Here is a 16,901-nt window from a genome sequence, read left to right as displayed (position 1 = left end):
ATTTGACCACTGACCTTTAGACTTGAATATAATCGGGGCCGGACCATAAAAGGAAGCTAAAAAGGTTGGTTTGTTAGAATCCTATGGGGGTCATCATTCAATTCCCGTATACCGCGCCGGTCTCGTGTGACCAACTACTCTTATGAAGAAAAAAAACGCCCCGAAAGTAGGCAAATTGTATTTCGAGTTACAGTGCAAAATAAGCATAAAGGTTCATATTTACCTATAATGTTTGTCCTACATGTTTCATTTTAGTGTGAGTCAAACGCCAATCTTTAATCCTATTGTTGAAGAGGATAATATAATAGCTTATACTTATGTATATAGTAAATACTAGCTCTAGTCTTTGTTTGCTTTTGCCAAATCCTCAGTTCAAGTGGTGGGTTATGAGAGGACATTCCTGAACCTCGTTGACTTGGGGATGATTTGAAGTGACTGCCAATTATGACAATTTGATACCAGCGATGTGGAAAAAGAGAAGTAATTTAGCACCAAAATAATACCCTTTATTTACTGAAGGAGCAAAGTTTATAAAGCCATAACTCCGCTTCTGGATATTGTTTGAAGTCAAATGATACCGTATATCATTGTAAAGCTTATGATATATATATTTTCTATTAAGACGGAAGAAAACAAAATTGACCAGGGGCCGACTTTACGAGCGTTTCGACGTAGGCCTACTAATAGCTACTAATATTCAGATCGTTGTGACAAATGTTTGAAAGTCTTGCTTGAAGGATACTTAACAAAATTTCCTTGGACTGCCCTCTTCAAAGTCCTGATAATTGTAGGGGCTGTGCAATAATTATGAGTCCGAACCCGGGGGAGAGGGTAAAATTTCCAAATGGCGTGGCCCCTGCAGCTTGCCACAAATTGCTTGTCCCCTTTGGCTCGCCAAAATTTCTTGCCCCCCCATTTTACCCTCCTACTAGGGCTCATAATTATTGCACAACCCCTACTAGGTAAGGGTCAATAAGATCAAACAGGGGTCAAAAGTCGAAACATATCCCAATCCTGTTGCGCAATTATTTCCGGGAATTATTTGTCTGTCATAAAAATGTATCTTCCAAAGTTTATGGACAGAAAACCCAAAATTTCCGGTGTACGACCCCCAGGTTTGTTTTATTGTATTCCTATTTTTGTCTCATTCATTTGACACCAAACAGACCATGGATCATCAAGGTTAGGCCTAATCTGACCCACCATGATATGACCCCTAAAATGACTCACCATGATTCTTTTATTTTCACGTATAAAGTGGCGTATATTTTATTGCTTAATCATGGGAGAAATGGCTTGACTTATGATTTTTCTTATAACTATTTTAGCTGTACCCCATTTCTCACATCCCACAACCCACCATGACACCCCTTGACATCCGTCTTTCCCTTGACAGTTGACACACTCCCCAACACTGCGCCGACCATGTACCATCGACCATGACACCCTTTGACCCTCCCTTATGCCATGGAAGAAAGAGATAAGATCTCTTTCTTCCATGCTTATGCCTATCGTGGATTTGTGGCACTTGAGAACCAAGGATCCAAAATCAAAATGACAAACAATTCTCTTTATAAGGGAATTTGATCAATACGTTTTATGGGTTTTCTTATAACTGTAAAACTACGACTTTTTTTCCAATGGGGGCGATTTTGTGAAAAGTGGACTTTTCCCACAAATTTGGACGGCACCTTTTTTGACCAAAAAACGTAAAATCCCTGATTCTTAAATTTTGTGACTTTTTGTATACTTTTACAAATATGGGGAGGTACGGTCGCAACCCCGCACCACCCCCCCACTTCACCTCTTGACCAACCATGACACCCCCTGACCTACCCGCCCTGAGCCCCCTTATCTTAGCACTTGAGAGTTGAGAACCAAGGATCCAAAATGAAAATGACAGACATCGCCTTTTATAAAGGAATTCAAGTTTCTCAATTGAAAATCCAAGTTTTTCACCAAAAAAACAAGATTTTCAATCGAAAAACTTGGATTTTCAATCAAAAAAGTTTTTCAATGAAAAACTTGTTTTTCGATCGAAAATACAAGTTTTTCGAATTTGTATTTATAAACCATGCACATCAGTTGAAAAACTAACTTCGACGATAAACCAAGATTTTCAATTGAAAAACTTGTATTTGAACGAAAAATTTGGATTTTCGACAGCAAAATACTTGGTTTATAGAATAGGCATCAAAAATTGAAAATCAATCAATTATTGAAAATCTTGGTTTATCACCAAAAGACTTGGTTTTTCACAAAACTGTTTTTTCAAACGGATTTGAAAAACTTGGATTTTCGATTGAAGTTTATCACCGAAAAACTTTTCAAATCGAAAAACTTGGTTTTCCAAACGGGTTCGAAAAACTTGGATTGTCGTAGTCTAGGCCTACTGTAGCTTATGTAGTAGACCCTTTAAATTTATCATCCCGCGGCCTCTGGCTCTAAATATCCCTCTGACCATAGAAAATCCACCCGAACCCTGTCCTCTGGGGAGGGCAGTCACTGGGGCTTTCTATGGTATATGCTGGGGATGTGTTGTGTTTTATGCATGAAATGGTATGGGTTAAAAGGGAATGCAAAGCAGTCTAGGATTGTCGCCGCTGAAAAACTCCCGGGAAAAACTTCGTTTTTGAAAGTGAAAAACTTGAATTTTGTTTGAAAAAAACAAGTTTTTCGGTGAAAAACTTGATTTTTGATTGAATTTTTTGATTGAAAAACTTGGTAATCGGCAAAAAAACTTGGATTTTCAATCGAAAATAGTTTCGAAAGTTATTTTACATTGGACCTTCCATGTACCCCAGCTCCCTCTGCCCCGCTTCCGAAGAAAATGGAGCCCCCTCAGAAGTTACAGATTCAGCTCATGCGTGTAGTGATCCTTGCCCAGAGTACTCACTAATTGGCTTTGTAAGAGACTAGCAATACCCCGGAAGTAAGGTCATGAAGGTCAAAGTAGGTAGGGACGCGAGTCGACTCGACAGGTGTCTCAGACAGTGCTGCTTACGTGATCTTCCAGTTTTGCTTGAAAAATTAAGAGGATAGGGCCTCTTTTTGCGATAGTTGAATTTATTTAAACACCGATATAGTACTGTCAGTGGTAAGTGTGCTTATTATGATGGCTGTCATTTTCTATTTGACGTTTTTTTAATGTGTTCAATTTGCATGTTGATCACAACATCATCATGATCATGCATTAATTAGTTCCAGTAACTGTAACTCGTAGGTCCGTTGATGTCATTATGTTTAAGATAAAGAATGAAGTCTTGCTGGCAGGACTACATCATGCATATGATAGACCATTTTACAGTCTATGATCACAAGCGGTTTAAACATGAAGACAGCATTGCGTCCTATCAATGCCTATTGCGTCCTATTATTAATATGGCAGCCATTGGATTATAGAGGATTATCCACCCAAGAATATCTTAGATGCAGGCAGTGGCGTAGCTAGGGGTTGACCAGTTATGGCGCCCAGGGCTAAGGATACATAATGCCCCCCCTTCCAATAATTGAAACTCCCGGCTCCGACCGGGAGTTCCAACAGGTGCTGTGTATGTGTTTGTATGTGCTTAATGTGCATTAACATACACACTTACATGCTTAGCCGTCGGTACGAAGAAATCGTTGCTCCAAAAATGATTGCAAATTACACATTTCATTTGTAATCATTTTTCACCACAAAATATGATATGAAAACACAGGTGAGCAATGACAATATATGGAGAGGTGAAACATGTCGTTAATTATTGTCAATATTAATATTTTGCGACATTTATAATGAAAATAATTAACACTGAAGACACCCTATGGCACCTTTTACAACTTGAGAACAAGTCCTCAAACGTTCGAAATTTGTAGTTACTACAACTGCCCCCCCCCAATTCTTGACACAATTGCGCGCAGAGTGCGCAAAATTTTAAGACAAATAAGGCCTACCAGGCTACCACTAATTAATTTTGGTTACTAGAAGTTGAATATTGGTCTTAAAAAAAATAAAATGTTGTATCAATTGATGTGGTGCTGAAATGTGTGCGAAGATTTTTGACTTTCATCGCTTGGACTGAGGGGCACAGAATCGATGCTGAATTGGTCAATTTGGCGGCCCCTATTAAAGGGTGGCACCCAGGCCACATTGCCTCCCTGCCCCCTTAGTTACGAGACTGTTATTGTTAAATCTTTCATTTATATGGCTATTAGTAAATTTACCTATATTGTTGATGAAAGAACATCTCAAAACAGGTATTAATGCTTAGGTCATTAGGCCCTTAGCACTTGATTATTAGTTTCCTGTTTACCGCAGTCAATGCATTTTAAGGCACGCGAGTGCGATCGCGCGCATAGAGCCCACCTTAAATCACTTTACCGAGTGCCATTTATAGCGCACCTTGTCACCTGAAGGAGTTTCCAAAGTTGCAGCGGTTCCCGAAAGTGATTTGCATAAAATAAATCGATGTCCTGGCCTTTACAAAAGTGACGACCCAAACAATATCTTTTCTACTCGCTGATTGGCCGTTTTCGACAATTTAATATGTAAATTAGCTGACCTTTCTTGTGAGGTCACGCTACCGGAATATGATAACGTGCTGTTCATGTCACAACAAAGCCGTGACATGCCATTGCCCACCGTAGTAAATGAGGTAATGTTTATGCATTCAACTGAACTGTATAATTATTTAGAAGCTGAACAAGGCTGCACATGACCTACACATGTGCGATCTGTCAGCGGTGAGTGTAGCGCTATGATAAAATTGTACCGAGGTTTGCCGATAGAAATATCAGTTTATACTACTCATCATGGATTCATGGCGGACAAAAAGAACAAATGGGTCCAGTATAAGACATGGAAAACCTACAAGCTTAATGATGCAATGGGGTTTGAAAAAACACGAGGCAGACGGGACAATATTCGTGTCGAAAGTTTGTTGTTTGAGTAAGCCCATCCCACGAGCTAACTACCCCATTCACGCTGTAACGAAGTTAGAAAAAAAGGAGCCAGTTAGCACGCCAGGCACCACTAAGCATGCAAAGTGCATAGCATCGGACTTTTGGTGTCAGACAGGAGCGCGCTGCTCATTAAATATTCATGAACCCAACACGTCACAAACATGTGGTCTTATTCGGCCGATCAGAATCGTTGCAATTAACCCGGCATGGTTTTATGAATGAATTTTTGACCTTACTGTCCATATCTTCAATATGAAAGGTCAAAATTTTCAATTGATACACTTTAAGAATATATCATTAGATTTATAAAATTTACTTGAGGACTGTTATATATCAAAAATGTGAAAATATCAAATTTTAATAATTTGTCATAAAATTTGTATTATAGGCCTATCGTGAATTTCAAAAAATGAAAATTATTTGATATCAGAAAGACATTCTGTGTATTCCAAATGCAATTCGATATGTCTTGATGTGCTCTCATGTCCCACAAAAAATACTGTCGAAACGTTTAAAACGCTAATTCCAGATCCCTTAAGGGGGTACTACACCCCTCAATAAATTTGTGAATATTTTGCATTTTTCTCAAAAACTAATAACACCCTGGTAACAAAAGTTATGTATATTATAGGGGCAGGAATTCAATTACTACACTGGAATTTCAGTGACCCAAGACAAGCGGTTCGATACTTGTGATAGAAAATGAGGTACCGCTAGGATGTACCTCATTTCCTCTCATATTTACTGAACCGCTTGTATTGATTCACTGAAATTTCAGTGTAGTAATTGGATTCCTTGCCCATTATAAATTATAATATACATAACTTTTGTTACCAATGTGTTATTAATTTTTGAGAAAAATGCAAAAATAGTCACAAATTTACCACAGGGGTGTAGTAAAATTGTTTTTAAAATGAAAAGAAATTGCAATTTTTGTACTCTCTAGAAACATGATGAGGTAATCCTTCAATTTCCATTAGGCCTAAATAAAAAGAGTTTGATTGGTGTAACCCGACCAACCTTAAAAATAGGCCCGACCCTAGACTTTTTTTTCTTATAAAATTTTTTTTTTTAATTAAATTTTTAAAAAAAGAGACAAAAATGTTCAAAAGCCTCTATCATATGCAATTTACAGCTTAAAATGTGTGTAAAAACAAATAAATAAAAAAATTGCCGACTGATCTACCCCAATTTATTTTTATGTTACGCCAATCAAACAGTTTTTTGTAGGCCTTATTTACTACACTAAGAAAAACTGCTGATTATGATCAGCAGGGCAGTCAGACATTTTGGGAGTTTCAATTTTGATTATTTCCATTTCAATTTTCAGATAATTGACTTTTTTTATGAAATAATGAAAGTTTTGGCCAATTGAAAAGGTGATACGGGCAGGTGACGGGAAATTAAGAATCAACTTTCATTAGCCTTAACCTCTTGTCAACGTTGAATCAATGTTGATATTTCAACCTGGCGTTTCATTTCAACCCGATATCAACAGCCTGTTATCAACCTAATTTCAACCTGATTTCAACGTTGAAGCTTCAACTTATTTAATAATTAATTAAATTATAAAATTTAAAGCAATAATGTGTGATTTACTTAAAGATCGCTTTAGAACGGATTCCTATTTAGATGTTAGTTTTCATTGATACAATGTAGCTACTGATTGCATTGTCCCCTTTTAATTTTGAGCCAAACAAATGAGGTAAAACAAAGAAAATTGCTATATCATTCCAGCGCCTGCAATGTGTGTAGCAGCTCGCCGTTCGTAATATTATCATGAATATTGGCAAAGAAGGGGTAAGACAAATAGCGCACACAGACGGACATCGCTTACATTGCGTGTATGATCTTGTTGATTGTAGGCCTACTATTATCATGATTATTGGCTACACACAGCTGATGAGATAAACAATCAAGACGTAAGACATATATGGTCATTTTCACGGTAAAGGGTGTAACTTTTGATTTTTAGGGTCAAAATTTCAAACCACTTAAATATGTTTCTGTTTACTGAAATCATGCATAGAAGCAACTTAAATTCAAGTAAAATAATGTTTCAAGGCTTAAACCTTTTGATTTCTAATAAAAAATTGACATTTGCATAACATTTTGGTTAAAATCTAAGAAAAATGTATTTTACATAACCTCAGAAAATTTTGACATGAAAGCTGGAATACATGTGAAATTCCATTCCAAAGTAAGTCAACAGATATAAGTTAAATTTTATACCATGTTTTGCTATGTTTGTAATTGCAGTTTTGAAAATTTTTAACATCAAGTGTCATTTACAATGGAAATTTCCAAACCTTAAACATATTTTTTAAGTTTTAATTGGGTTCCTAAAATAATTTGAATGTCTAACTTCATGTACAAATACTACTTGATGAAAGGAACCTCCCATCCAAGTTTCACAGAAATTGGAGTTATTTTTTAGAATTGGCAATTCAAGCGATTTGTGTTTCGGAGGCTTCAGTTAACAACACAGGTGATCATAAAAGTAAAATATTTAGCTAAGTACTACAAGTTGACATAAAAAATAGGTAAAAATATCACAATTACCAATTTTCATGCTTTGCTTCTAAGTATTGAATTTCAGTTGTGACAAAAATTAAATTATCACAGCAAGTCATTTTTTTTTGTTTCGGAGGCTTCATGTTAACAATTGTTAAACATTGCAGAAGTAGTTTTTTGAAAACAACAGTGTTGGGATCATCTAAGCTGTTATTTTCTTGTGTGTATTGAATCAATGATTCTATGCGGCAGATATTGTAGATTTATCACACATTAATTTTTTCACCCATTTGTTAAGTATGGTGTTTTTGCATGTGAAGCCTCCGAAACAGGCTTTTTAAGGTATCAGTATATTTTTCAAACATTAACCATAATGTCAATTTTTTTTAAAATTTATGACATTCTGCACATATCAAGTAATAATTACAATGCAGATATCAGTATGAAACACACCAATTTAGATATGCATAGATGATAATTAAGTTTACTGTTGTTTCGGAGGCTTCATTTGTTTCGGAGGCTTCAATTGTTAACGGAAAGTTTGTATTGGGTCCCATTTTCAAACGGTGATATATATCTCCACGATTTAAAAACATGTGACTTGAGGATCTACTTTGCTACATTTTGATAAATAGATTGGATGAGCTCTTTTATTTATATTTGCACAAGCTTGCTGAACAGTTTGTTTCGGAGGCTTCAAAAAGTTAACGGAAAAACGGCTATTTGAAGTCAAGATTTTATAAAAATTTTAAAAGCTTGCAAATCGGCTAATTTTTGTTACCCATTTCAAGTTAAGATAACAACTGTTATAAATCAAGAAGAAGTGAAGAAATAACCAAGAATTATGAACCAAAGCTACACCCACAAAGTTTGTTAACAATTGTTAACGGAAAATGAAGCCTCGAAACGACAAATATCGAAGTCCGGTTCTCAAAAATACAGGGCCGTTCACAATTAAATCTAATGTGGCAGTGTTTACTGAACATATGACTGTACTTTCAGGATAAGAAAAATTATCCATGAACTAACTGAAGAAAACACAGGGTTTTACAAAAATGTTACTGTTTTTTATAGTTTTTCAAAATGGCAATATTAAGTACATTTAAGCCTGCTAAAACTGAACGCAGTAACTCCCAAAGCTGATTATGCTACCCAAGGTAGCTGCTAACTAGATGACTTATGTGGCCAAAAATTATGGAATTCTGTGGCTTTATTAGAACACTACGGATTAAAATGTTAAAAATCCAAAGTTACACCCTTTACCGTGAAAATGACCATATGCATACAGATTATACGGTACGTCACTGATGCAGTGATTCAATGATACACACCGTAACACACGCACACGATGTGTTGATCCAGCACTTGATCAGTGAGCTCAGAATAAAACCGGAGATACCCGGTTTTATGTTAAATTTTACTGTAATTAAAGCACTTCAGGCTTAGTCTTTCACAGGGCATTTATGTACACCAATGGCCATTACAAAGGTGCAAGAATTAAAAAAAATAATTGAGGGCGTTGCTGTGGAGCAAATCACACATTATAAAATTAATCAATTAAATTAGTAATTTGATAAATGAATACATTAATTATTTTAAAATTAATTATTGATATATTTTAAAATGAAAGGAGTATTTCGTGATCCTAGCATCTTCAGATAATCAGGTTATAATTATCCCCTACATATTTTCCACCCCCCCCCCCCACCACCAAAGTATTTCTTAACACTCCCCAAGTTGGAGTGAACAATGTCGCTATGTAGCCGCCTTATCAACCGGTTTCTATCATTCATAACAAACTGTGAGCCATGTGCAGTTTGGGCTCGATACTAGAAAAAGCCAGGATGTCGGACTGAAAGAATACACAGTCGTCGCTAGGGAAGGTCGAGATTTTTTCCCATGATCAAGTTATTTTCGGGGTTATTTCATCATTACCTTTTTCAACAGGTTTGCTGTTGCATATAATAAAAGAGACCTGTGCCTTTGTGGGCAGATAAGATAATCCTGCTTAAAACTACATGTAGGTTCAAATTTCAACCTGCCTAATAATGAAGCTCACATAGCCAACTGGGCACAGAGGGTGTAGATTTAAAATTGAGTCACCCAATCAGGTAACACCATTTGAAATTCACTCTCCCTGTGTGTGTGTGAGATTAAGGACATGTCTTCAATAGGGGATGTATGTATTTCATAAGAGAAGGCCTATTTTATGCAGTGTAATGCCACATCCATATTTTGACAGCATTTTTTTTTTCCTTTCACCTCCATTATAGATTGCTGACAATCTACATCAACTGTGACTGAACCAGTGGTATTAATATCCCATTTAAGCAACCAAGCCATGAATTACGTACCAGGCCCAAGTTCACAGCAGCATCAGCCACAATCTCATCACCTTGCCGCCAATACCATGTCTTACCCACATCCTAACCTAAACCCCAACCCTAATCTTAACATTTATTCTAACCCTGCAGCTAGCTCTTTGCCAAACCCTAATACATTCAACCCAACCATGATGCCGAACAACCCAACCATAATGCCAATCAACCCTTCCATGCCACCCAACTCTAGTCCATATTCTATACCACCCAACCCTAGATTGTATCCCAACCAACCCAACCCTAATCTCTCCCCTCTCAGAGCACGTATCGTAGCCCTAATGTGTTTCCCATCCAAGATGTTCGACCAAATCCAGCAGTAACCACTCAGAATGTTTTACATAACCCTAATGATTATCCAAACCCTAATGGATTGCCACACGCTGCACGTTTTCCTGATCCTAATGCTTTACCTGTTTCTGTTCCTGGCCCCATTCCTGTGCCCAGTGCTGAAACATTGCCAGCTTCTAGTTCTGTACCTGAACATTTGCCCACTAGTGCTCCACCAGAAACTATGCCCACTATCAGCAGTGCTCCACCTGAAATAGTGCCCTCTTCAACTGCTGCACCTGAAACCATGCCCTCATTAACTCCTGGTCATGAAACTGAGCCCGCTACTAGCGCTGGTCATGAAACTGAGCCTGCTACTAGCGCTGGTCATGAAACTGAGCCCGCTACTAGTGCTGGTCATGAAACTGAGCCCGCTTCTAGTGCTGCTCATGAAACTGTGCTTGCTACTAGTGCTGCTCATGAAACTGAGCCCGCTACTATCGCTGGTCATGAAACTGAGCCCGCTACTAGCGCTGATCTTAAAACTGAGCCTGGTACTGGTCATGAAACCGAGCCCACTTCTAGTGCTGCACATGAAACAGAGCCCGCTACTAGTGCTGCACATGAAACTGAGCCAGAGCCCGCTACTAGTGCCACACCTGAATCCTCGCCCAATTCTAGTTCCACACCTACACCTGATACCTTACCCAACCCTAACAGGTCTTTGGCGGGCAAGCTTGCAGAAAACATTCGTCGAAGTAAGAGAAAAAGGACACTGCCAAAACCGTTGGAAGAAACTATCACAGAATTCAAAGTTGAATCACCTGCAACAGTACCAGCACGGCCCACCAAAAAAGCTAAAACTAAATCTGTTCGAACCTCCGCACCCATGGAATCAGATTGTCCCAAAGAGTACCTGATTGAAAATGCATATACAGACAGATTGCGATTTAACAATGACGTTGCTAAAGTTGTGTATAAAGATGATTTTGCCAGATTAAGCACTAAAGAGGAATTCCAGAAATACCTGTCACAACAGCAGAAGTGGCGCTGGGAAATTTACAATATTGTGACTACGCTTGATACAAGAGTGCACAATCTAGTAGCAAATAGAAATTCTGGAATAGCTCAGAATGTCATAAGGTACTCTTCCGTCCCAGTCAATTGCAAGAGTGACGATGTGAGAAGGTGCGAGAAAACAGCCAAAGAACTTGAGAAAATGTCACTGCGCATTGAAACAACAAAATCTGATATGGTGACACGTAGGAGCTTGCTGTTTGATGACGAGGATGGACCAGTTGCTGGAGAAATTGACTTCCTGGATGAAATGGTAGAGAAGATTGAAAATTTGAAAACTAACGTTGATTCTTTCACGAGCAAGGTTACCGACACTTTACAGAACATTTGCAGAAGATTCACAACAGAATCGGTAGAAGCTGCCGAGGAAAGACGACAGAAAAGACGGAAGAAAGAGAACCTGAAGAAAAAGAGGAAGAGTCTAGAACGACAGGTGGAGAAGAAACTTATTGACGCATTGCTCAGGCTGACCAATAAAGAAGTAGCCGAGAGGGTGTTGACAGGGGGTGAGGGCGCTAAAATCTCCAGTGATGAAGTCAACAGTAAAGAGTTAAAGGCAATGACTTCAGCAGATGATATAACTGTTTTACACACTATTCTTGTCAGAGAATATCTTGATAAGAATGCTAGCAAGCTAATTAAGGATAAGCTTGCTAAATGTAAATAATTGAAAACATTTTTGTACCATGTTTATATTGACTCTAAAAACTGAACTGTTGTACTTGTAGTGGAAAGGTGAAGTAAGAGAAGTCATCAATTTTGTAAAGTTCAGTTGTGAAATGTCACTCCCAATTATATTTACCTGTACATGAAATTATGCACTGCAGTTATTTCACGCTTAATAAATAAATAAATTTTAAAATAAATTTTGGATTTATAAAGCGCCTTTCTCCAGATCTTAGAGGACTCAAAGCGCTGTAATTTCGCTGCAATGGTGAATCATCACAATCAGATTGCATCAACTAGGTTGCTGCCGAACGGCGCACACCTATCCGCATTTAGATTGTAACATCCACCAATTATCTGTGCAGCTCCCCTAATTCCATTGGGTGAATGAAGTTTTTGATAACCAATTAACTAATCACCGATTTTTGCAATACAGGAGGAAACCGGAGATCCCGGAGAAAACCTGCGAGAGCGAGCATGGAATCGGGATAAACCAAGTGCACATGAGTCCTTGGGCGCGCCGGGCTTGAACCCGGGACCTCAGTGGTGCAAAGCGAGGGAATTACAAAGCGAGGGAATTACTGCTGCGCTAACTCGCCCTCCCTTAATACATTGTAAGTAATGCTTTTCAGGAGACCTCCACTCTTAGCATGGGTGCAGAATATGTGCTATATTAATATTGCATTTGTGTTTATGCCTTGTGGTTTCTTGAAAGTACTCTAATCACACAGGTATGAGCCAACCTTCGGCAATAAGCCTACCTCCAATTTTTTCGAAACATTCTGGAAACACGGATGCTCTCGGGTATAAGTGCATAGTAGTAATTTTGGGTAAGTTCTTTTTAAAACCATATCAATGCTTAGCTCGCACATTTTTGGAGTGAAATTTGCTCATCTGGGGGAGGGTGGTTTACATAGCCGAGTGGTTATGGTACAAGTGAAAATTGTACCGCACAGTAATGCCCATCTCTTAGGTTAATGAAGTCGGTATTTGCCAGCTCAATATTTTTAAGAATATCATGTCTTACTGACTCGGGTGTCAGAATTTTTACAAGCCCGTAAGGTAGTGTTTTAGCTGGCCTGTGGAGATTTTTGCAGGCATTTGACCAGAAGGCCCGCCTTATTTATAGCACTGCCTAAAAACACAGGACTTGAAAGTTCCAAATGTTAGTTTTTCCCCCTACATGATTATGACATACATTTTATTTTGGTTATTTTAAAAACTCCTTCATTTTTTTTAATTTGCATTTTTTCCCTGAAGTGGATTTATTCTGGTATCTTCTCTTCTTTTTATGATGATCTTTGTACATGTACATACATTTTATACATTCTTGCTGTATTATTGTAGTGGTAGCATCTTATGTACATTTGATATTATTATTGCATCTCTTAACAATTGGATGCAATGTGATATATCCGCAGAATTGATCAAGGAGAACTCAAGACTCTGTAATAGCGATGTATGCATAATTGTATAATTGTATGGACAATCCCCAACTCTGTAATAGCACCATGCATAATTGTATGGAAAATCCCCAACTTTGTATAATAGCGCCATGCATAATTGTATGGAAAATCCCCAACTTTGTATAATAGCGCCATGCATAATTGTATGGAAAATCCCCCGATTGGATTGTCAAACATGGGCACCAAAATTGTGTTCTGGCAATTTTCAGTTAAGGCCCAAACTTGCATGAACTTTACAAAGGTTTGCATAAGTAGCACATAATTAGCATTTCACAGATCTGCAAACATGCATCCAGAGGTTCTATAAGTTTGTTCAGCTTATATAAGGTGGAAAAAAATAAGACTTTACACCATGTATTGATATAGCAGAGCTGCCAACTCTCCCTCTTTTTGCAGGAGACTCCCTACTTTTAACCCTTCAGAACCCTTAATTTTGGTCATCTCCCTGAAAAGGAAATGGTTTCACCCATTAAGATGTACACATTTTGACAAATCTCCCTGATTGCAACAGGAAATCTCCCTTTTTTCAAGATTCAAATGTTGGCAGCTCTGATATAGAATGGCATGCACTCAATTGGGCGCAGTGCTTACTCTAGTTGTGCATTGCATAATGCGTGACTGGCGCACGGGTTAGTGGATTTGCAGGAGCGTGAGTTAGTACTTAATTAACACAGGCAGTAACAAAAGCCGAATAATTTCCGCCTATTACATGTATAAGCGAAACAAACTTTGCATCTAGTTACACACAAACATTGCAGAGTCTTGAGTTCATAAAGTCAAATTATGTGGTTGTCTTACATTTAGGTAATTAAATATTTGGGAAATTAATATTTGTAGAAAATATAATTTTAGATCATTTTGAAACTTTTAGTATAGTAGTTTAGCTTCTAAATTCCATGACTAACAATGTTGAATTCTACTTTTTGATGAAATTGAATGAACAAATGAATTGGAGCCAAGCAAGTGCTGGACAGAATTTGATGATGAGTAGTTATCCAATCTCTCTTTAAAACATGTTAAAAATATGAAATTCTACACATTGTTGTACAATGTATACATGTTACATACATGTAGAATTCAGATTGTTCCAGATAGAAAGGATTTTGAATGAAAATTGATGCAGTTCAAAAAGCTGCAAATTGAAAAAAAAAAAAAAGATAATGTGATGTTTTCATGGTGAACATGGCATTGAACTAGTGTAAAGTGAGGGTCAATATATAGAGGCTATCAGTGTGTCAGCGTCTTGTGGTAAAAGATGATGAATCAATAGGGTTGCATTGTCATGTGTGTACAATGTAAATCTGTATACTCATCTCTAGGTCATCATGTGATTTCATTTATACTCAAAGGTAATTATATTGAAAAATGATGTCACACTGACGACCTAGCAGTGTCTTAGCTAGAGATTGAGGTTTGCCGGTAATTTGAATAAAATTGCCTCTCCTAATTTGACTTTTAAACCATTTACCAGACTTCTACAGTCCATTGGGGGTTCTAAGAATTCAAATATGTGTTGCTATGGCCTTGTTTCGCAAATCTGGTCTACTAAAAAGGTCCACAGCCTTTCTTAACAATTACTATGTAGCATCTGTCAAAGGCATTATTTTTGCCCGTCCCTGGAGCAAACTCCTGGTCTAAAATCATGGGCAGATGGGTGGCTAGCTAAGACACTGCTCTATATAATAGACATGGTAGTCCGACGAGAAGGACATTTTTTTTCTTTAAATTCTTATTTACCAGACTATGTTCAGCTGAGACTATGAATGACCACTATCTCATATGGCGCAAGAAAGACGAATTGCGAAAGTCCAGTGACCGCGCCGGTTTGGGTGGGGCGGTTAGTGGACTTTCGCGATCAATCTTTCTTGAGCAATTAGAACCTGCATGAGCAGTGATGAGTACTATACATGTAGTTGGTAACTGAGAAAAAAACAGGTCCTATTCGTCGGACTAAGTCATGGTGATGAGTTGGTGCACTCTGTCATGTGCAGATGTGAACATACTCCATTTGACGCTACTTCATACCAGTGCTTGTGTATTGGTTTAAAGAATTTAGTTGGTTTCAAAACTTGCTGCAACTAAACCAGCAAGAATATAAAATCGCATTGGATTGGAGGTTTGCCATATTGATATAGTGCACAATCAAACTCAAACAGTTGATTCTCACCCAATCTTTGCTGTGAAAACAAAAGTTTATCAGAATCAAGTTTGATTCACTCAAATATGTTAAAAGAATCTTTGCGTCTATCAATTTACAAATTCTCTTTTGAAATGCTACTATTGGTGTACATTTACTAAACTCTTCAGTTAGCACACATAAATTTGGAAGTTGCACAAATTTCTTTGTTTGCGAGTTTATTTTTTAGAAAAGAAACGTTTTTTGCCCAAATATGTAAGTTAAGTACATCAAGTTGGGCATATCTATGGTGACCTGTCAAAAGTTTTGTAAAATGAACTTTCTTGAGTGATTTCCTGGCAAAAAAATACTAATAACTATTTGCTGTAATTTTTTAAAAGGTGAATCAACTGGCAACTTTGAAATGAAATGAAAGCATAGTTGATTGCATTGTGCTCAGAAGATTTTACAATTACTATTACGCAAAGTATTCAGTGGGATGTGAACAGTCCATTATCCAGGGGTTTGAATACTTTGATGTGTCATGCATTTCAGATGTAATCATGACACATTATTGCAAATAATGTGCCCGCATGTGGACTCTATCAGATTGTGGTATTTTGAATAATGGGCAATGAGGTATTAAGATATATTATAGTACAGTACAACACAATTGTTGGAGCCTCAGATTTTAGTTTGTGTTAACATGATTTTAAAGTTATCAGGTGTATTATGTATAAAATAGATGCTTGGGGCTTGAAAAGCATGTTGTTTTAACAAGTTTCCATTGTACATGTATATTATTTTAGTATTATTTGTTACTTCAGTATTAAAAACTGAAGAAACAATCCAGACTTGTTTGACTGGTAGTTTTCTTTTACATTACTTACACAATATGAATAGCTCTTATTATTTTAACTTAATTTCTTCATTTATAATGTATTAGTTGTTAGAATATCTATGCCTGTTTATATAAACATGCCAAAATCTTAGTGACATATATGTGATGATTCCATATACAGTGTGATAGTTTCAATGGCGGCAGAGCTGGAAATATAGGGGGGATGAGTATATTTCTTTGGCCAGTGTTTACTGTGACAATTGCATGCAAAATGTTTTCAATTCCAGACTATTCTAGCACCAAATGAAGGTGAATTTTGGTGTTTATCTAGCGCATAAAAAATTTACCTGACTGTCGGTGCTGTTTGAGCTGAACAAAGGTAAAGCCAATTCTATCAATTATAGGTTAATGAACGCGTATTACTTGTTGGGAGATAAATTAGACAAAATAATAATGCATGTGCGCTTATGTTGATACGTCTAATGCACAAGCCCCAAAGGGGGGAGTGCATTGGACGCATTAACATCAGCGCAAGTGCATTATTTTGTCTAATTTCTCAAGTAACAAGTAATACGAATTCATTAACTTATTTCATACACGAGAAGAAAAAACACATGATTTTTGCAGTT

The 16,901-nt window shown here is 37.3% G+C and overlaps 1 protein-coding gene across 1 annotated transcript; it reads left to right on the top strand.

Annotated features, from left to right (window-relative positions):
• Positions 1-2,949: 2,949 nt before the first annotated feature.
• Positions 2,950-12,357, top strand: LOC140152650 (uncharacterized). The gene is made up of 2 exons (XM_072175085.1): positions 2,950-3,097; positions 9,732-12,357. Exon 2 carries the CDS (start codon positions 10,351-10,353, stop codon positions 11,848-11,850), a length of 1,500 nt encoding a protein of 499 aa, XP_072031186.1. The 5' UTR covers positions 2,950-3,097; positions 9,732-10,350; the 3' UTR covers positions 11,851-12,357.
• The last annotated feature ends 4,544 nt before the right edge of the window (positions 12,358-16,901 follow it).

Source organism: Amphiura filiformis, chromosome 5 (genome assembly GCF_039555335.1).
Source record: "Amphiura filiformis chromosome 5, Afil_fr2py, whole genome shotgun sequence".
NCBI lineage: Eukaryota > Metazoa > Echinodermata > Ophiuroidea > Amphilepidida > Amphiuridae > Amphiura > Amphiura filiformis.
Note: the sequence above shows the minus strand (reverse complement) of the source record. Positions and strands in the feature narration are given on the sequence as shown.